The 22437-nt window shown below is 39.9% G+C and overlaps 1 protein-coding gene across 1 annotated transcript in view; it reads right to left on the bottom strand.

Moving 5' to 3' along the window:
- Dmxl2 (Dmx like 2) overlaps positions 1-22437 on the bottom strand; it is a 137920-nt gene that overhangs the window by 98271 nt on the left and 17212 nt on the right. Inside the window, exons 2-6 of the mRNA XM_052188322.1 lie at positions 18884-19009; positions 13945-14016; positions 10799-10877; positions 9904-10039; positions 9013-9079 (exon numbers count right to left, since the gene is read on the bottom strand). Coding sequence (XP_052044282.1) covers positions 9013-9079; positions 9904-10039; positions 10799-10877; positions 13945-14016; positions 18884-19009 — 480 coding nt within the window. The remainder of the gene's footprint in view (positions 1-9012; positions 9080-9903; positions 10040-10798; positions 10878-13944; positions 14017-18883; positions 19010-22437) is intronic.

The raw sequence follows: 22437 nt of genomic DNA, 5'->3' as shown, positions 1-22437 counted from the left end.
ATCTATCTATCAGTAACTGTTCTCCTGTTTTAAGGTATCTGCAAAGGTGAAACTACCTTAAATACAAACTATTTCCTGCTCTAAGTTAAGAACCAGAAAACTTTTTCCCATAGGGCCAAATAGATTACAATAAGCAAGCCAGACTTCATAGGTCTGTGGCACAGATTATTGTTTGTGGGGTTTTTTTTCCTTTTTAGGACCCTTTAAGAATGTAAACCAACAAACACTGAGGCTAGAGAGACTGCTTGGTGATTAAGAATACCATCTGCTCTTCCAGAGGACTGACTCAGCTATAATTCCCAGGACCCACCCACACGGTGGCTCACAACTACCTGTAACTCTAGTTCTGGATATTTGGTGGTACCCCCTATACCCTACTTGAGTATTGCGTGCATATAGCACACAGATATGAATGCAGGCATATTTACATATATGTAGAATAAAAATTTAAAAACTGTAAAGGTTAAAGATAGGAGCTGGAGAGCTGGCTCAGTTAAGAGCACTTGTGGCTCTTGCAGAAGACCTGGCCTCAATGCCAGCACCCACATGGTGGCTCACAATGATATGCAAACTGTTAACTCCAGATTTGAGGGATCCAACACCTTCTTCTGACCTCTATGAGTATCAGGCATGCAGGTGGTACGTACACACACATTCAAGGCAAACACTCATACACAATAAAATAAAATAAATCTAAAAAAATAAAATTTTTAAACAACAATGTAAAAAGCACAAAACAATAAATTAAGAAAATTGTAAAAAAAAAAAACATTTGCTAGTACTTTACTAATAATGTTTCTATAAGTGATTTACAAAGAAAGCATTTAGCTAGATAATTCAATCATTTCTATTTCTAAAGTATTTATGACAACAGCACTGATTTTACCACATAAAATGTGTGTTAGCATCCATGTTAAGTATGCAGCTGCATGCATCTATGCACATACATGTGGACACGGAAGAGCACCCCAGAGGACTTCCTCTATCGTTCTGTGCTTTACTGCCTTGAAGCAGGGTCTCTCACTAAATGAGAAACTCACCACTGTGACTGGTATGGCTGGCCAGCAAGCTCTTGGGACCCACCTATCTCCACCCCAAATGATGGAAGCAAGGCTCCTGCAGCCATGTCCATCTTCACATGTGAGTTAAGAGTAAGAGACACTGTCTTCAAATGTAATACACAAGCAAACATGATGGGGAGTGAAATATACCAGAAATAGGCCTCAGGCTTACACACACACACACACACACACACACACACACACTCACACACACAAACTAAAAATACAAAAAACCAAACAAAAATCAGCAGGAAGACTCTACTGTCAAAAAGCAGCTAATATTCTGAGATGATAGCAACGTTCTTAGTGCTGGCTCACTTAGCAGCCTTTAAATTTGTCAAAATCCATTGAAAGATGCTAAATTACCTCATTAACTTAATTTATAAAGAAAAACAGATGACAAAATTCATGCATTCATTTTTTTAAAGATGCATTTATTTTATGTATATGAATACACTATCGTTGTCTTCAGACACACCAGAAGAGGGCATCAGATCCCATTACAGATGGCTGTGAGCCATCATGTGGTTGCTGGGTATTGAACTCAGGACCTCTGGAAGAGCAGGCAGTGCTCTTAACTGCTGAGATCTCTCTCCAGCCCTTGTGAATTCATTTTTCACAGCTCACTTAATGTTAAGAGATGTCTGAGGCTAGGGGTATAATCCTGTGATACAAAATGTCTAATTTGCATGAGGACTTGAATTAAATAATAATAGCAGTAGTAGTAGTAATAATAATAACAAATATTTAAATAAAAATAATACAATTATTTAATAATAATAAATAGGTTTTTCAAGTTGTGTGGCTAAGTTAAATTGTAGTACATTTACTCACATGGTGGAAAATTATAGTACCCTTATGCCAGGCATAAATAAACACACACACACACACACACACACACCCCTACCTCCCAGCACTGGACTGGGAAAGCTGGGCCAGGATGAATTGGAGACTACCTTGGGCTACATACTGAGAGACTATTATAAAGAAAAAAATTAATCAAGTACTTTGTAAAAATGGCTCATCAATAAGTAAAATTTTATTTAAGCTCAGATAAAATTTCTAAATATTCTTAAGCTCAAGGAAAACGTAATTCCACATTTGTAAGAAATGAATCTTATCAGCAAAAGTACCCAATAACATTCAAAACCCCGAAAGTAACTGGAGTCTCTCTCATAACAGCTGAACTGCAGTCCTGTCAGTGTGCTGCAGAGGAGTGGGACGTGCTCTCAGAGAGCCACACAGTTCCCATCTGCTTCATCAGATCACAGACTCCACCTTCTCAACACAACAGATGGAGTATGGGGACAAAAACTGCCCAGCATTCCAAAGTCAATTTCTGTTCTTTTCTCAAGAGAATCTAAATTAATATTTTATCTTTTCAAAACCGAAAGAAATAATCTTCTTAAATCCAAAACATTTGCTAACTAACTCCCAAAGGATCCCTACCAATAAAATACTCTTATCATTCCATAAGAATTATTAAACAGCTCCTTGGAGAAGTGAATACAAGCTTAGGGAAATATAATTAAACAAGTAAAAATTCTCAGTAATCGTCTAAGGCTGTGTGTAATAAGAATTCAAAGACAACGATTCTTGGTTTCCGAATATATGACCAAGGTGGAGGGCCTTGAGGAGCTCCACATCCAGTCACCCACTGAAGGGAAACAAGCTTTAACTCTTGGGACTTAATCCTACACAAAGTACAAAAGCATCTTTCAGATTAGTGATGAGACTTCAGAAAAAGGTTCATACAATGAAGCTAGTTACCATACAGAAGGCCGTAGCTGAGTTTGCAGTGCCAAATGGGTAAGCCCAGAGGCGTGGCCCCACCAGCCCAGCTGCAGGGCAAGATGAAAGCAGAAGATCAGCTTTGGCAACTAAGACATTGTCTCAATTTGTTTAACATTTTATTATACCTGTTTATTTGTGTGTATGTGTCTACATCTGCCAGTGGGCAGACACACATACCATGGTGTGTAAGTAGAAGACACAGGACAATATGCAGTAGTCGGCTCTCTCCTTCAACCACACAGGTCCCTAGAATCAAACTCGGGTTGTCAGACTTGCTGACAAATGACTTTACCTGCTGAGCTATCTCTCTGGCCCCCAAAATATATTTTAAATGGGGTAGGGGTGAGGCTATAGCTCACCTCTTATAGTGGTAGATTTACCTTGCTTATACAAAATCCTAGATTCAATGTCCCATACCACAAATAAAATAAAGTGTCAATGGCTCTGTCAAAAGACCATACACCCAAACCTGGCCTGGTGGCACACACCTGTAATCCCAGGTTAGGGGAGGTAGAAGGACCAGAAATCAGTTACATATACATATGAGGCCTGTCTGAGCCATGTCTCAAAAATTGAAAGCATATCACCAGGCAAGATCATATACATCTTTAATCTTGAATCAGCATTCAAGACATAGAAGCAAATAGATCTTTATGAGACCCACCTGTCTATATAATTAGCTTTAAAAAAAAAAATCCAGGGGCTGAAGAGATGGCTCAGAGGTTAAGAGCACTGACTGCTCTTCCAAAGGTCCTGAGTTCAATTCCCAGCAACGACATGGTGGCTCACAACCACCATGAGATCTGACGCCCTCTTCTGGTGCATCTGAAGACAGCTACAGTGTACTTAGAATAATAAATAAAAAATCTTTAGGCTGGAGCGAGCATGGCTGGAGCAAGCGGGGCAGACCAGAGCGAGCAACCTTCATTCCCAGCAACCTCATGATGGCTCACGACCATCAGTGCAGCTATAGTGTGCTCATATACATAAAATAAATAAAAATAAATCTTAAAAAAAATCCATCCTATGGGACTCAGAGGCCTACATACACTCAGACAAGTGCTCTGCCACTGAGTGACAGATAGCCCAACTCAAATGAATCTTTCTTGATTCAACTGTTATATAATTTTAGTATTTCAGAAGTGATCATTATTCTACACTTATCTCCATCTATAGACTTATTAAGAAGCCAGCCTTCTGCCATGTATGATGTCGCACACCTTTAACTTCAGCCCTTGGGAGGCCAAGGCAGGTAGATCTCCGTGTTTGATCCTTAGGACTCACATGATAGAATGAGAGTTTATAAAGCAGTCCTTTGGCCTCCACACACTGGTACATGCATGAACTCCCCAACCCCCAACGTACAAACAAAACATAAATAAATTGGTTTAAGAAAAACTCATAAATGATATTATTTTTCAAAGTATTTTTTCTATGACCTTGAAAATAATTTTCCTTCATTATTAACTCATTCTTTTCAAGAATTGTTTTTTAAAAGTTCTCTACAAATCTCTGCATTCTATACAGAAATCACCTTTTTGTTACTCTTAAGTGACTGAACAAGCTTATCAAAATTTTCAGGGTTTTGTTTCTCATACCTAATTTCAGTAATTTTTTTCCTTCCAAATTATTTGTTCCAGCTGTCTCCATTTGTTCTGGTTGTGGCTGTTTGTTTGCTTTGACTCCCTGCTTGCCACTTAACTGCTTAGGTATTTTATTAGGAAGTGGAGAGAGGGGAAGCCCATCTAGCAAAGGGCTTCAGCAACCTCAGGGTCTGGAGAAGGCAACCAAAGCCAGCAAAACCCTAGCCCTTCAGCCAGACTGCTGCAAGAAATCAACTCTGCCCACTGGAGCAAGTCTGCAAGCTGATTCCCTAGCTACGTCTCCAGGTGAGAATCCAGGCTGTAAGACACCTTCATTAGAGCATTTCACACCCCTCATCAGAGCACCTAGCCAGGTCAAGACTCCTAATGCAAAGAGCTGAAATAGCAATGAGTGGTGGAAGCTGCTGCGTTTGTAGTAATTTGCTACACAGTAAAAAGAAAGCCAATAGAGATGCCTAATGATAAATATTATGGATAAACTTAAGGCAGACAAAGGGTACAGAGAAGATGAGGTAAAATTTATAAAGGGGTGCCTAAAGAAACCTCGCTATCAAACTTTAAGAAGTAAAAGGGAAAAGCCATACAGATATCTGGGAATACAGGCTGGGGGTGGGGGTGTAGCACCTCTATGTGCACATGTGCCAAACTCATTTATGAACACTGAGCCCCAACTGACTAGAGTCACGTCTGCACAGGTATGAAATAACAGGAAATATGACTGAAGGAATGACCCCTGGACCTACATAGTACAGGGTGTATATGGGCCATTATAAAGCTTCTGGCTTTCTAAAATGAAAAGGAAACCTCATGACAGGTCCAGGGCAGTGTTGAGACAGGGTTTTACTTTTAGCTCAGGCTAACCTGACACTCCTAACAGTCTTCTTACTTTAGGCTTCTCAGTGCTGGAACTAAAGGTGTGGACCATATCTGATCTTTCAGCTTGAATTTTTAAAAAGAACACTTTGAGAAGACAGGAACACAGTAAAATCTGGAAGAATTGTTGTAGTAAACTTTTAAAGACAGCAAGTGATTCATAATGATGGCTTGTATCTGAATGTACCATGGAGGCAATCAAGAAGGGCACAGTTTACCTGGCTGGGCTCACTGTCCACTGTAGCTTAAAAACTAATGAGTAGATTATGAATATATCCTAAAAGAAATCCACAAGGGTAACAGTGGAGGTACAGAGCAAGGGACAAAGAGAGAAGGGCAGGCAACAGACAAGATCTTGTCATCAGTGGTTAAAAGGTGGCTTCTGAAAACTAAGAGAACATCAATATTTAGAGAAAGGTCCAAACACTGAAGCTTGGCACTACAATACTAAAAGCAGCAGGGACAGCTGGTGTGGCGCACACCCTAATACCAGAACTCAACAGGTAGAAACAAAAGAATCAGAAGACCATCCTCAGCTACCCAGTGAGCTGGAAACCAACCTGAGATCCATGGGACTCTGCACTGCCACCACCACCACCAAAAACAACTCTGCCCAAAGTTGCAGAAATAAAATAATGCAATAATAATAATAATTTAAAGGACAGTCAGATTTACAAATAGGCAGACATTATAGGCCAGGAAAATACTCTACACAACACTACAATGTCAGATCCATGTGCTTATAAATTTAGCCAGGACTGCTGGATAGGCATAAGAGTGAGTCTTCATATAAAACACTAAATCTGGGTACCAACAGTTATCAGTGCACGTTCATCAACTGAAGTCAATGTGGCAGTACTCCTGTATAGAGGGATAAGCAGTTCAGAGACTTCTCTGTGCCCTCCTATGAATCCAAAGTACTCCTTTTAAAAAAAGGCTTTAAAAAGAAAGAAGTAACTAATGTGCTGACTCATGGTTATAAGTTAAGTAAGAATTAACCACAGGATTCAGTAACAGGAAGTCTCTGATGACCATGGGAAGAGTGCTGGTAAGTGGTCTCAACTGAAAATGAGGGAAACCCCATGTAGACAGAAAAAAGAAAATTCCCTTTCTAGATTCCACAAGGAGGCAGGCCAACACGGCAGAAACTGAGGGGTATTTCTGTCATTCCTGCTCGTTGAAACAGACTCCAAGGCACCCTCCTGACATACAATAAAAGTGTGTATCTAGAATAAGCATCCTCCCGGCTCAGCCTCCCCGCTGTTGGGATTACTACTAGCAGGCCACCATGCCTAGCAAATGAGAAGGAATGGACACACTGAACAGAGCCCAGAACCAGATGCACAGAAATGCAGACATTCGATTTATGACAGAAGGAGCTCCTGAGAGCAAGGAAAGGGAAGCTTTTCAATAAACTATGTAGGACCCCTGGATATACAGATAGATAAACTGAAAAAATTAACTGCTGTTATCTAACTATTCTCCCAAATTAGGAAAATTACTAAATGTCAAATACAAATATAAAATGCCCAGAATCCAGGGGTTCTGAATGTAACAGATGCTTTTGGTCCATCTCCTATACCCAACAGGCTTAGCAATCTGGTGTGTCAGTTTCAACTCAAAGTATCTACTTGCATCTCTATCTCTGAAGTGTCTCAGCTCTATCCTCGCCAGCCCTCTGCCAATTACTGATGTGTAAAGAATATGAATAAGAAATTAATTTGGGAGGGTGGGGAGGTGTAAAGAATCTGGGAGAAGTTGAAGGAGAAAGAATATGATTAAATATACCGTATAAAAATATTTTAAATAATTTTAAAGAATATGTACAAAGAATACAATGTATATGAGTAAGCTGGCTCTCAGAGTACCCCCACATTTAAATCAATTAATACACTTAAGAAAAGGCATGCGGCCATATTCCTTAAGAATTTGCCTCAATCCAGTATATCTTGTCTGATCATTTCCCATGTGATGTGACTTGTTAACTGTCAAGGTGGCAGAATCTAGAATGGCCTGGGCATCAAGAATAGGCTCGGGCAAGCCTGTGGAGGACTAACTTAACTGTGCTAACTAGGGAAACAGCCCCCCACTGTGGACAACCGCCCACTGTGGGTAGGAACATCCCCTAGCCAGGATCCTGGAGCAAAGGGAGCTGAGAAGCACTGTCATTTGTCCCTCTGCTTCTTGACTTAGGATTCAATAGGACCACCCATCCCCCAGCTCCCTGCCTCCCTCCCCCACAAGCTTCCACCTCGGTGACTTCCCCATGATGATGCTCTGCAACTCAGAACTGTAGCCAAAACTAACTTTTCTCCCTCAAAGTTGTTTGTCAGAGTATTTTATCACAGTAGCAGGAAAGAAACCAAGACACCTCCCATATTAACTACATATATCCTCATCGCAATGTGTGATTCTAGAGAAGCATAGAAATTAAGACCCAAAGTTCCATTTACTTGAAGAACAATTACCTCTCTGTCACCATAACTACTATTTGAAGAAAATGCTTCAACAAAGCAGAGCAGTGTTAACAAACCACGTGATTTTTGCCTAGAAATCAAATATTTTTGATACCACATGATGGTTGCTACATATCTCAAAGTATTTTCACATATTTTACTTAGAAGTTAATGATCAGAACCTCTGCTAACCTGCATATGACAGTAACCTTTCTGTCTACAATGTGGTACAATTTTCCTATTAAGTTGTTGAAACTCTTGAGCAACTACCTCTGTGTCAAGCCACAAGACTAGGCCACAGACAGCCAAGCCAAGTTTCACAGTTAGAGACACCCAGAGGGATCCAAGCGAGCACACTACAGAGAGACACCTGCACACCCATGAACATACGAGCACTGTCCACAAGGACCATGGTCTGGAAGCAGCTGAGGTGCCTGCTACAGAGGAGTAGATAAAGAAATGGTGACACACGTGCATGCATAATGGAGGGCTTGCCTTTGTTTTTGTTGTCTGGGAGGATTTTATGGGAGAAGGGGAACACTGCTTGAGACAGGTTCTCACTATACAGCCATGGCTGGTCTTGAACTCACAATCCTCCTGCCTCCACTTCAGTCTCCCAAGTGCTAGGATTATAAAAAACTGCCAACACAGTCTGCCATGAAGGAGTTGTTTTAAGATTTATTTTTTTTTATTTTTATGTGCATTGGTGTTTTGCCTGCCTGCACATCTGTGTGAAGATGTCAGATCCTGGACTTACAAACATGTGTGAGCTGTCACGTGCTGGAAATTGAACCTGGGTCCTCTGGAAGGTTCAATGCTCTTAACCACTGAGTCATCTCTCCAGCCCCATTTTAAGAAGTAAGTGTGTGTGTGTGTGTGTGTGTGTCTGCAGGAGCCCACACAGTCCAAGAGTGGTCATTGGATTCCCTGGTACTGGAATTACAGGCAGTTGTAAGCCACCACATGGGTATTGGGAACCAAACCCGATCCTCCAAAATCGTAATCTGTGCTTTACCAACATTTACAGAGCTGAGAGCTAAGTCCAGGACTTTACCAACAGTAACCACTGCTCTCCATTACTGAACTCTAGCTCCTGCCTCACAAACATTTTTACTATTCTTCAAGCAGGAAAATCTCAATTTATGGAAGACAGAACTGGAAATGAACATAAGGGATATTTTCAGGTGTTTTAAGAGTGCTTTACTATTTGGCTTGCTCCCTTACCTTTCCAGCAGTAGCAAAATATTCACCATCAGGAGACCATTCCATCAGATGTACAGACACTGAGGTTCTAAGAACAACAACAACAAAAGTGTATTCAGAACAGTATGTTCTATGTATAAATGGTCAAAACAAGATATTCCTTTTTGTTTGTTTGTTTGTTTTTTGGATTTGGTTTTTTTTGAGACAGGGTTTCTCTGTGTAGCCCTGGCTGACCTGGATCTCACTCTGTAGACCAGGCTGGCCTCAAACTCAGAAATCTGCCTGCCTCTGCCTCCCAAGTGCCGGGATTAAAGGCATGTGCCACCACCGCCCGGCAAAGTAAGATATTCCTAATATCTATGTCACAATCATCAAAACAGTATTTTTCTACCTTCAAAACAATACAAAGAATTCCACCTTCCTAAAAACATTAATAAAATTAACCCAAAGTATACTTTCAAAAACAAAGAATATAATACCCATACATGATGTTGCTACATTCATGTCAATCAAAATCTTCATTATAACATGTTCCAAACCGAGTCTCCCCTTCCCTGGATAACTGGGAATCTTTAGTAAGCTGTGCCAACACTAACAGACAGTCATCATTGCACTCCAAAAGGAGGTTGGAGCTTCCAAGTCTTTCCCTCTCTCTTACTGCAACACAGTATCATTTTGTCAACTCAAGTACTGAGCTACAAATGACTTTTTTTTTTTTTTACTTTTGAAAGAACGATTAACTAAAGCACAGAGTAAGAATTAAATAATGATATTATAATAAGTTTAAGTTTAAAAAAGTCTACTTTTTAGATTTCTAAAATACAATACCACCAAAAAATAAAGACCTTTGAAAGAAAGAACATAATTTTGGACATTCTGTGAATCACTATTACAACAGACATAGACACTAACTTGCACTGCCAGATGCACTTCCAATCATTTAAAACAGGAGGAACTTTATTATCAACTTCTTCCTCCTCTTCTAGAATATCACTGCTTGGAGGAGCCCACAGCTGAATCGAATCAGTTGCTGTCAGCAATCTGTTATCTGAAAATTTAAAAGTGCTCTGATGAATAACCCAGGATTATCTAAGAATAGAAATGCACACATGGGTTCTGTTAGGTCTATAAACTAGTAAGTTTTGAAAATATACAATAACCGCTATGAAAAACACATTGAATCAGTTCAAAAGAAATCCCCTAGAAGATGAAAAGCAGGAAAAAGAACCTAAGCAAGAATTGTTATTAGGGAAGACTTGAGGGAAAAATAAACCCACTGCCAGGGCCTCCTCTGGCAAGCAAGCCTGAGAAGGGCTGGGTGAGAAGGCATCTCAGACGCTGCTACAGTGATAGGATCAAACCTTAAAGGGTGGTTTTACATGGAATATAAAACAACCCTCAGTAATTGTGAACATAAAAGGGGTGACAGCTATGTATCATTACAGGTTTCTAATCTTTGCAAATTAAAGACAATTATTTCTTGAAATACACCATAACAAAATAAGGATGTTTCCACCCCTTATTTATCATTGTTTAGATAAAATAAATTTCATCACATGTTAACAACAACAACAAAAAAAAACCAAATCACTTGTTCTTGAAATAAACAATGGAAGGCAAAGGCTAAAAAGCAGAGGGGAGAGAACTAAGTTCTGTGCAAAGCAATGAATATGGAAAAAAACCTGTATTCACTCATCAACAAAAATACATTTGTAATGTTTTTATCATCAAAGATTATGACATTTTAATTAAGTACATTCAAATCAAATGCTTTCTTTTAATAATTTTAAGTATAGCCGCTAAATACCTTGAGGGTCCCATGCTAAGTTGTATGTCACGGAACTCAAAAAAAACTGCCCAGTTTTAAGCCACTGACACTTGAGTTGCTGAAACATGGAGAGAGAGAGAGAAAAAAAAGGATGTTTTTAAAATACACCAAATTCCACCATTTTGTCACTTTCTTCAACTTAAAACAAACTTAAAAAGATTTAAAGATTGCATTACTATTTTAACATTACTTCAGCAGGCCCACTTACAGGTCACAGCGCCATATTAAGCTGATTGCTGTGCCTGACTAACATGTTCTCTCAAGCTTCCTTCTGTCCACAAACAGATTTTCAGTATGTGGGCATCCTTCCCTCCACTTCTCCATCTGAAAACCCCTGTCTTTCATAATGATTTGCATAAATCATGACGTGAACTCTGACATTCCGCCAGCGTCTGAAACATTTCCACACAACACTGACTACACAGACTAAAGTTTGTGTGTCTGACTTTCCTACTAGACAGCAACCCTTTGATGAAAGGAAGGATGTTATAATAATTGTTGGGGATTTGTCACTGTTATTTGACATTTTGTGTTTGTCTGCTTGTTTTGTTCTCTTTAAAACACACACACACACACACACACACACAAACCAGGGTCTAGTCTCAAGCAGTCCCAGCTAGCCTGGAACTTGCTATGTAGCAAAGAAATGACCTAGAGCCCCTGACACTCTGCCTCTACTTCCCAAATGCAGTTATGGGCACCTACTAGCATGACCAGTGTATCTGCTTGTTGGTAGGACCGGGGCTGGGAGGTTGGACGTGCTGGCGCATGCCTGTAATCCCAGCACTGTGGGAGGCAGAGGCAGGTGGATTTCTGAGTTCGAGGCCAGGCTGGTCTACAGAGTGAGTTCCAGGATAGCCAGGGCTACACAGAGAAACCCTGTCTCGAAAAAACCAAAACCAAAAAAAAAAAAAAAAAAACACCAAAACAAACAAAAATCCCCAAGACAAAATAAAACAACAACAACAAAAAAACCACAGTACAACATAGTCACATCACACATGTGACATACAGAGGTCAGAAGTTGTGAGGCCCCATGTGGGTCCTGGGAACCTAACAGAGATAACACTACAAGACAGTAAACGTTCGTAACCAATAAACATCTCTCAAGCCTCAGAACTTGAGTTTTCTCTACTGTGTTTCTGCTCAGTCTTTATCTGGGCGTTGAGAGAGATCCAATCCAGAGCCTTGTGCATATTAAGTAGGAGCTCAGCCACTGAACTATACCTCTAGATCACTCTCAGACGCTGTATAATTTAATAACTATTTTTATAATGAAAACTGATATTTTCATTTAATTTAGAAATATAAAAACTCATAAGATTTCAATAAAACTGGTTTTTAGAAAACCTTCCGAGATGGACACAATGGCTCACATGTGCAGTTCCTGCTGAAGTCTGAGTCTGAGACTACAGCAGGAGAGCAGCTTGAGGACAGGCATCTGAAGCCAGCCTAGGCAACTTAGCAAGACCTCACCCCAGCGTGTAAGGAAGCTACGTGGATGAAAATCCTCACTTTCTTACAGGGCCACTGGCATAGCTCGGGTGGTAAGGTGCTTGCCCAGCACTCCCACAGCCCTAGGTGACCTGCAAGCCTACTACACAAGCACTCAAATGTGGAAGGAAGACCATAGACTCAAGATCATCATCTGATAGTGAGTTCAAGGCCAACCTGGAGTAGATGAAATCTCAAACAGCGCTTGTGTGAGTGTAGGTGCACACATACTGCAGCACACATGTGGATATCAGAGGACACTGAGTGTCCAGTTCTCCCTTCGACCTTATTCAGACAGGGTTACTTTGTTATCTCCCACTAAGTACACCAGCAAGCTCCTGATTCTCCTGATTCCACCTCACATCTGCACCCAGCTTTGCATGGGTTCAGGATATTCAAACTCAGGTCCCCACACTTGTACAACATCTAAGCCTTCTCTCCAGCCCACATGTATAACTTATAAACTGGTTGTTGATTCTAACCATATAGGATTTCCTTAACATTAACTAATATAAAATACAGCACTGAATATATATGTGAATGGTTCTTTTTTTTTTTTTTTTTTGGATTTGGTTTTTTCGAGACAGGGTTTCTCTGTATAGCCCTGGCTATCCTGGAACTCACTCTATAGACCAGGCTGGCCCAGAACTCAGAAATCTGCCTGCCTCTGTCTCCCAGAGTGCTGGGATTACAGGTGTGCGCCACCACCGCCCGGCTCGTGTGAATGGTTCTTAATGTGATGTACAAGACCATTTATCTGGTTGTGAGCTTACCTAAGTACATAACTCCACTAAACAAATATTTAGGGAGGTCTGAATACATTAGATAATATTCTAAACAAAAATGGGATGTAACAATAATCCAAAGAATCAAGCTGCCTACTCGTAAGGAACCTTATGTTCTAATTATAAAGAATAACCAAACCAGTGCTATGGAAAGCTTCAACTAGACGAGCAGATCGGGGCACAGTGGCTCGCGCCTACAATGGCATCACAGGAACGGCTAGGGAATGACAGGAGGATTTGCAACTTACAGCGCAGACAGGCCCCTTGAGGAGGTATATTACACGAGACTCCAGAGTCTGTAAACCCAGCCCTGGACCTGCACAGAAAAGGCAGCATCCACAGAACCTAGGGGCGGGTGACTGACAGCAGAAGAACACGTGTGGCTGCGGTCAGGGATGGATTCTGAACAACAGTGTGGTGCTGGGGGAAGGGAGGTGAGAGGCTACCTGCAGGTTTACAATCTGCAAGAAATGTGGCACCCTTAGAGAATTATAAAAAAAGAAGTTGTACACCACTCTACTGAAAAGAAATCAAAAAGGGACGTGAGAACAGAAAACTAGTCCCAGAGACTAGCAATAACCCAAGCGAAGGGAGGAGCAGCTCGGACTAGGGCGGATCTCAACACAACCAATGGCAATTAGTAATAGTCTAGAAACTTAGGTTTCTACAAAGCCTTCACTAAACTCCACAGAAGTCCCTACCCACTGTTCGTACTGCGTCCTGAGCAGGTCTCTGCTGCCACTGTAACCAAAGCTAATAATAAATGACAACAACAATAATGATAATAATAACAATAAATGAGGTTAACCAGATTCTTAGGATATTCTACTATCACTGAATACTTACACTGTTTCTCTTATGAGAATTTATTCCCAGGGGCTCAAAAATACACACAGCATTCCCATATGAAGCTGCAACCTAAAAGACAATGAACATGACATTAGTGCTTAGAAAAGAGTGAAATAGAGACAGCCTTCTCCATACAATAACGTATAAAGTAATTTCATACAATCCAATTCCAGTATATCTCCATGGTTTATTTCTACAAATAACCCTGGCAGTATAGTAGATTTAACAATCTCTGCTACCAAAACCTTCAGTAACCTTGTTTTAAAGTTACAAAGAAGACAAGGTCTCAGGTATCCTGGGATAGCCTAGAACTTGATATGTAGCTAAGGCTAGCCACAAACTCCTAATCTTCCTGCACACCTCGAAGTCTATTTTAAAAAAACAATTAGATTTCTAGAAGAATTTATTTTAGGACAGGAAGAGAGCTGAGTAAAGGTACTTGCCACCAAGCCTGATAACCTGATCCAATCTCCAGAACCTACAGAGTGGAAGAGTCCTGACTCCTATAAGCTGTCCTCTGACCTGTACACACACACACACACACACACACACACACACACACATGAGCACAGTAAATTAACAGATGTGATTTTCAAATTTTTAATATTTTTAATATAGATAACTTTAGTGACAAAAATGCATCTTAGCAGTACATTTCTTTATCAGCAATGTTTATAATCCAGTGGAAAAAATATAGAAATCCTGAGAAGTTTTAAAAAATATATCAAATGATAACAGGTTTTAAGACTATGTCACAGCCAGGTGGTGGTGGCGTACGCCTGTAATCCCAGCACTCTGGGAGGCAGAGGCAGGCAGATTTCTGAGTTTGAGGCCAGCCTGGTCTACAGAGTGAGTTTCTGGACAGCCAGGGATATACAGACAAACCCTGTCTCCAAAAAACCAAAACCCAAAAAAGAAAAAAAAAGAAAAAAAAAAGACTATGTCACAAAAATGGCTTTATTTATACCATCAAACAGAAAATGCCAATTGGGAAATCACCTTGAAGAAGAACAGAATTAACAAAGAGGGAAATCGATAAACTATGCAAAGCACCCAGATGGAGCAGCTGTCCCGAGTCCCCACTGAAGGGGGGTGAGGACCAGGAAGGCTCTGCTCCAGATCATACCTGATAAGAAGAAGCTACAGACAGCATCAAACTAAATGGAGAGAAACTTGAAGCAATCCCACTAAAATCAGGAACTAGACAGAGCTGCCCCCTTTCTCCTTATCTTTTCAATATTGTACTTAAGGTACTAGCTCAGGCAATTAGACAACATAAGGAGGTCAAAGGGATACAAATTGGAAAGGAAGAAGTCAAACTATCATTATTTGTAGATGATATGATAGTCTACCTAAGTGACCCAAAAAACTCCACTAGAGAACTCCTACAGCTGATAAACAACTTCAGCAAAGTGGCAGGTTATAAAATCAACTCAAGCAAATCAGTAGCCTTCCTATACTCAAAGGATAAGCAGGCTGAGAAAGAAATTAGGGAAATGACCCCCTTCACAATAGCCACAAACAGTATAAAGTACTGGGGTGACTCTTACCAAACATGTGAAAGATCTGTATGACAAGAACTTCAAGACTATGAAGAAGGAAATGGAAGAAGACCTCAAAAAATGGAAAAACCTCCCATGCTCATGGATCGGCAGGATTAATACAGTTAAAATGGCCATTTTGCCAAAAGCAATATACAGATTCAACGCAATACCCATCAAAATCCCAACTCAATTCTTCACAGAGTTAGAAAGAGCAATTCTCAAATTCATCTGGAACAACAAAAAACCCAGGATAGCTAAAACTATTCTCAACAATAAAAGAAATTCTGGGGGAATCAGTATCCCTGACCTCAAGCAATACTACAGAGCAATAGTGTTAAATACTGCATGGTATTGGTACAGTGACAGGCAGGAGGATCAATGGAACAGGATTGAAGATCCAGAAATGAACCCACACACCTATGGCCACTTGATCCTCAACAAAGGGGCTGAAAACATCCAATGGAAAAAAAGATAGCCTTTTCAACAAATGGTGCTGGTTCAACTGGAGGTCAGCATGCAGAAGAATGGGAATTGATCCATCCTTGTGTTCTTGTACTAAGCTCAACTCCAAATGGATCAAGGACCTCCACATAAAGCCAGACACTCTGAAGCTAATAGAAAAGAAACTGGGGAAGACCCTTGAGGATATCGGTACAGGGGGAAAGTTTCTGAACAGATCACCAATAGTGTATGCTCTAAGATCAAGAATTGACAAATGGGACCTCATAAAATTACAAAGTTTCTGTAAGGCAAAGGACACCATCAAAAGGACAAATCGGCAACCAACAAATTGGGAAAAGATCTTCACCAACCCTACATCAGATAGAGGGCTAATATCCAATATATATAAAGAACTCAAGAAGTTAGACTCCAGAAAACCAAATAACCCTATTAAAAAATGGAGTACAGAGTTAAAGAATTTTCACCTGAAGAACTTCGGACGGCAGAGAAGCATCTTAAAAAATGCTCAACATCATTAGTCATTAGGGAAATGCAAATCAAAACAACCCTGAGATTTCACCTTACACCAGTCAGAATGGCTAAGATTAAAAATTCAGGAGACAGCAGGTGTTGGCAAGGATGTGGAGAAAGAGGAACACTCCTCCACTGCTGGTGGGGTTGCAAATTGGTACAACCACTCTGGAAATCAGTCTGGCAGTTCCTCAGAAAACTGGGCACCTCACTTCCAGAAGATCCTGCTATACCACTCCTGGGCATATATCCAGAAGATTCCCCAACATGTAATAAGGATACATGTTCCACTATGTTCATAGCAGCTCTATTTATAATTGCCAGAAGCTGGAAAGAACCGAGGTATCCTTCAACAGAAGAATGGATGCAAAAAAATGTGGTATATTTACACAATGGAGTACTATTCAGGCATTAGAAACAATGAATTCATGAAATTCTTAGGCAAATGGATGGAGCTGGAGAACATCATACTAAGTGAGGTAACCCAGACTCAAAAGATGAATCATGGTATGCACTCACTAATAAGTGGATATTAACCTAGAAAACTGGAATACCCCAAACATAATCCACACATCAAATGAGGTACAAGAAGAACGGAGGAGTGGCCCCTTGTTCTGGAAAGACTCAGTGAAACAGTATAGGGCAAAACCAGAACAGGGAGGTGGGAAGGGTTGTGTGGGAAAACAGGGGGAGGGAAGGGGGCTGATGGGACTTTCGGGGAGTGGGGGTCTAGAAAAGGGGAAATCATTTGAAATGTAAGTAAAAAATATATCGAATAAAAAAAATTTAAAAAAAAAGAAGAAGAGGCTACAAGAGCCCAAATCTAACAATTGCTGGAAGTAGTTCCCAATTCATCACCTTCTTAAGGAAACAGACTAAAGCCCTCCCTTCGAACACCATTTACTCCGATTAATCCACAGAACGAGCCTTCCGAGACAAAGCTGTTAGTCCACAGTAGAGCAATGGAGCTACTGTAAACATTTGCCTGGCTAATATGAACTGTCACACAAATGTGACAGTTACTCTCACGAGAACATGGCAGAAAAGATGAGATACTTTAACAGTCTTTTCCCAGGTGAGGAAAATAGAAACAGGCTGTCCGCTTGCTTCATATGATTATGAATACAAACATCTTCCATACTTTAGTGATCTTTCTGTTTCCGAGATAAAGTCTTACTGTGTTGCTAGAGGTGGCCCTAAATTAAAAGGTTCGAGCAATCCTATAGTCTCAGCCATCAGCCAACTTTATTTTATTTTTTTTAAATTCTTACTCCCACAAGATGTATTAATTGTGATTATCATGAATACTTAAATAATTGACAAAATTTGGTTGGCAATTATCATTCAACCCAAGTCAAGCTTAAAGCTACCTTGCTTGGCCTAGAAAGAAGATTGACAAAAATAAACAAACAAGCAAGGTAATGAAAGACAGTTGGTGCTCAGTGTTCTCTAAATTAGACCCAAACAATGCTTATGGAAAAAGCCGTAAAGTCAGAAAAGCAAGAAGCCAACATGAGCAGCCAACAGAGAATCCAGTGTTCCAAGTCCATTACTACCAAGTAATGGTGCACTTATATAACTAGTAAGCTGACACAGACCGTTGAATACGGCAGGAGAAATGGAATAATAAAGTAATTGAGATCCTGATTTAACATATCCTTGATAGAATATTATCCAGTAAAGAACAATCTCTAGAAAACCAAGAATGTTTAAATACTATAATTATCTACCATAGTTTTACAACTTCCTTTTCATAATCTTGTAGTGGCATACACATATAATATTCTCTTACTGAATTCATAGAATATATATCAAATATACTATATTAGCATTCATTGTATATTGTTTGAAAAATGAGAAAGGAAAAATGAAAAATCTGAGAAAGAAGACTTTAGATGTAGCTTTAACTATTTCAAAATAAATTCTCAGTTCCAAAGTTGGAATAAATTCTTAAATATTCACTCAATAAACTTTCATTAATTAATAAGTGCACAAACACCTCTGTGACACATACTACATTAGACACAGCTCCCTGAACTCCCTGAGAAGCACCCACTGTTACTGCAGATGCAGGCTCAGGTCTGCTGCTCTAGCTCACGGCAGATGCGCAACAAGAAGCTCACTTTGTGTCCAGGAGCTGAAGAGCAGACTGCATGCCACAGGGAGACTTCATCTCAAAAACAGGCAATGCTGTGATGAGAATTTGGAGGAAACTGATTCCTCCTCCCTTATTGGCTTAAAGGTTACAGAATTCACAGAACAGCAATGCGCCTGAGACTGTGAGGCCGACAGACCTCTCAAAATACTATATCCACTGGAAGAACAATCATTATGTCATCAGCACATCACAGTTCATAGACAAATACTCTAAGAGTTAAGAATAGTTAAATGACATTTAATTAAGTGATGAAATCACTTACTCTTCCATGTTGGTTGGAGCATTCCACACAACTGACTTGGATGTTTCCATGCTTAGCACCAGGGATGATCTGCACACATTCAAAGTCACTCGCCAGAATAACAATATCGCAGCCTGATCCATACACCTAAAAAGGAAAAGGTTTGTGACTTTGTAAGAGATATAATTTTGAATTATTATTATTACATATTATTTTATCTTAGAGTCTGTTACTAATATAAAGCTATACCTTGACATATCTTACAAAATAGTTAATATACAAATAAGAACATTAAATATCATATCAAAAAGCCATGCCTTTAATCCCTTTAATGCACTCTGGAAGCAGAGGTAGGTGGATCTCTGAGTTCAAGGCTAGCCTGGTCTACAGAGCAAGTTCTAGGACACCCAGAGAATACACAGAAAAACCCTGAACCAAGAAACCAAGAAACAAACAAAAAATCATATCAAACAATAAACCAATGGCAGTCCATACATTATCATTCAAAAGCTGCTTTCAACAGGCAAATGTCTTCCAGTTTTATACACTACAGCTTCTGTTACTGCAGCAGAAGGAAGAGTCACTGTTCAGAGTTTCTCTCTACAGCTCATCTCTTTCTTATCATTCCCTAAAAGAAATAATAAAAGCCCCACTTGAAAATACTAAAGTCTAATCCCAGCACTCTGGGAGGCAGAGGCAGACAGATTTCTGAGTTCAAGGCCAGCCAGATCTACAGAGTAAGTTCCAGGACAGCCAGGGCTATACAGAGAAACCCTGTCTCAAAATAAACCAAATTCAAAAACACCAAAAAAAAAAAAAAAAAACAAAAACAAAAAAAGAAAAAAGAAAATACTAAAGTCACTGAAAACAGCAATGTATTCTTAGGGTTCAAACCAGGTTTAAGAAAACTCAAGATAGACATCAGAGAAGCACTTTGTAACACAAGCTACAACTTAAAGATCTGGCAAATCAATATGAATACACAAGACAGGATGCCACACACTTAAGACACAACTAGGTTAGTGGCGCACGCCTGTAATCCCAGCACTCCCTGCAGTGGGAGGCAGATACAGGCGGATTTCTGAGTTCAAGGCCAGCCTGGTCTACAGAGTGAGTTCCAGGACAGCCAGGGCTACACAGAGAAACCCTGTCTTGAAAAAACCAAATCCAAAAAACAAACAAACAAAAAAAAAAAGACACAACTAGGTAAATAATCCACTCAAAAAAAAACCCAAAAAACAGTTAGCTGCCATGATAGAGAGATCTACATGACAGTGGCAAAAGATGAAGGCTATATAAATAGCCTGCTTAATAAAGGCAGCACATTCTCTTTAACCTCAGGGAAAAAAACCCTAGAAGGCTGATATTTATACTACTACTACTACTGCTGCTGCTGCTGTTGTTGTTGTTGTTGTTAGTTATTATTATATAAAGGGTTGAGTTATTATTATTATTATTATTATTATTATTATTATTACATAAAGAGTTGAGTTCATTCATTTGCCCAGGAGTTTGGATACTAGAAAGTATCCAAACTCAGGCCTTATGATTCTTACACTCTTCTCTGCGTTACATGACATGTAAATACTACTGAGACAGGAATGTGATGGGGGTGGGAGGTTGGGGGTGACTTCAAGAATGGCTTCTGTTCATAAAAGATCCAATGGGACCCTGGGGTGCCTGCAAGGGTAGACACAAAGAGTGAGATCTTTCTGCAGGGAGAAAAGGGGGGAGGAGCAGACTGACAGCTGCTTTTCCAGGCAAGTATCAGTGAGGCTGCTTCTCTCCTGGGTTGCTGCTGACAAATGCTGTGCAGTCCTCTCACTGCTTGGGCCCTGACAAGGATTTTAGTTCTCCTTCCCACGAGCTAAATTTACAAATAACCCCAGGATACCGCAGTTCAAGATCAACAATCAATCCCATCTGCAAAATCCCTTTGGTCATAAGGTCTGGGCATGCCATCACAGGGGTGGAGTACAGTTCCTGTCTACCACTCAGGACCACAGATGGACCAGATAACAGACAACAATCTGATGGACTGAAATCATGGAACTATTTTCTCTGATCACATGAGCACTAAGCAAAAAGAAAAATCTCATGTAATTATAAAATTTAATATACTACTAAATTACATCCCTGACAAAGAAATCACAAAGAAAACTCAAAAATATCAGGTACTCCATATAAGGAAGACAAGATTTTAACATGTGCATGTGCGTGCGTGCAAGTATGTGTGCTTGTGTGTGTGCTTGTGTGTGTGTGTGTGTGTGTATAAGTGCATATGTGTAGGGGGCAGGCAACTGAAGTACTGTATGTACAGAAGTTTATTGTCTTAATTTTTATAGTAGCAAGATAAAAAAAATATTAATAAACTAAGTTTTCCCCCAAGAAGCCAGACAAGACAGCTAATAAAAGCCAAGTGAATTCCAGTTAGTCAGCAGAGCAGAAGGGACAAGTGTGAGGAAAAGAGGAAAAGAATTTTTAAAAGTTAGCTGGGTGGTAGTGGCACATGCCTTTAATCCCAGCACTTGGGAGGCAGAGGCAGGCAGGTAGATTTCTGAGTTTGAGGCCAGCCTGGTCTACAGAGTGAGTTCCAGGACAGCCAGGACTACACAGAGAAACCCTGTCTCAAAAAAAAAAAAAAAGAAAGAAAGAAAAGAAAAGAAAAGAGAAGAGAAGAGAAGAGAAGAGAAGAGAAGAGAAAAGAAAAGAAAAGAAAAGAAAAAAAAGAAAAAGAAAAAAGAAAAAGAAAAAAATTTAAAAGTTAAACCTTTGAAATGATTCGAAGGGAAGCATATTTTTCTATGTCTGCAATGGTTCTCAAACCTAAATGCATTAAACTTACCTAAAAAAAAAGTTTAAAAATACATCCCAAACTCATTAAATCACAAGTTTCTTGTATAAAAGAACAGGGTTGGTACAGACGGATGACTACAAGTTCAAGGCCAACATGAACTACACGGTGTCAAATGAAACCATTTCTAAATCCAAAACTAAAATCACAACAACAAACTCTGTGCGGTGGAAGGACTTGCATACTCAGCCTTAGGGGGAGCAGAGAAAGACAACATTAGAAATTTTCATTCCAAACATCTAAGTACAAAAAAAAAAAAAAAAAAAAAAAATCAATCAAAGAATGTGGAGCTGAGAAAGGTAGCACAGGCCCTCTGCTGATAGTTCCCAACCAGCACTGTAACGGCTACAGAAACCCACCAGACTCTCTGCTGATAGTTCCCAACCAGCACTGTAATGGATACAGAAACCTGCCAGAAGGGAGCTGGGCAGAGAGTCAAAGACAGGTAGAACTTGCAGTTTGAGGCCAGCCTGATCTACAAAGTGAGTCCCAGGACAGCCAGGGATACATAGAAAAACTGTCTCAAAAGAAGGTTAAAATGTCATCTACAAAAACTATACATAATCTATAGTTACTAAAAATACTTTAAATTTCAGAGCTCAAAAGTGATTTTGCCCTGTCCTGCACGTCAAAAGAATTTCTAGTACAGGCAGGAAATGAGTGTGCACTAGACACAGCTAGACTAGCCCCAGGGAACAGGGTGGGCCCTCTGTGCTAGGTA

Source organism: Apodemus sylvaticus, chromosome 7 (assembly GCF_947179515.1).
Source record: "Apodemus sylvaticus chromosome 7, mApoSyl1.1, whole genome shotgun sequence".
NCBI classification, from domain to species: domain Eukaryota; kingdom Metazoa; phylum Chordata; class Mammalia; order Rodentia; family Muridae; genus Apodemus; species Apodemus sylvaticus.
This window is presented reverse-complemented; position numbering and strand designations above follow the sequence as displayed.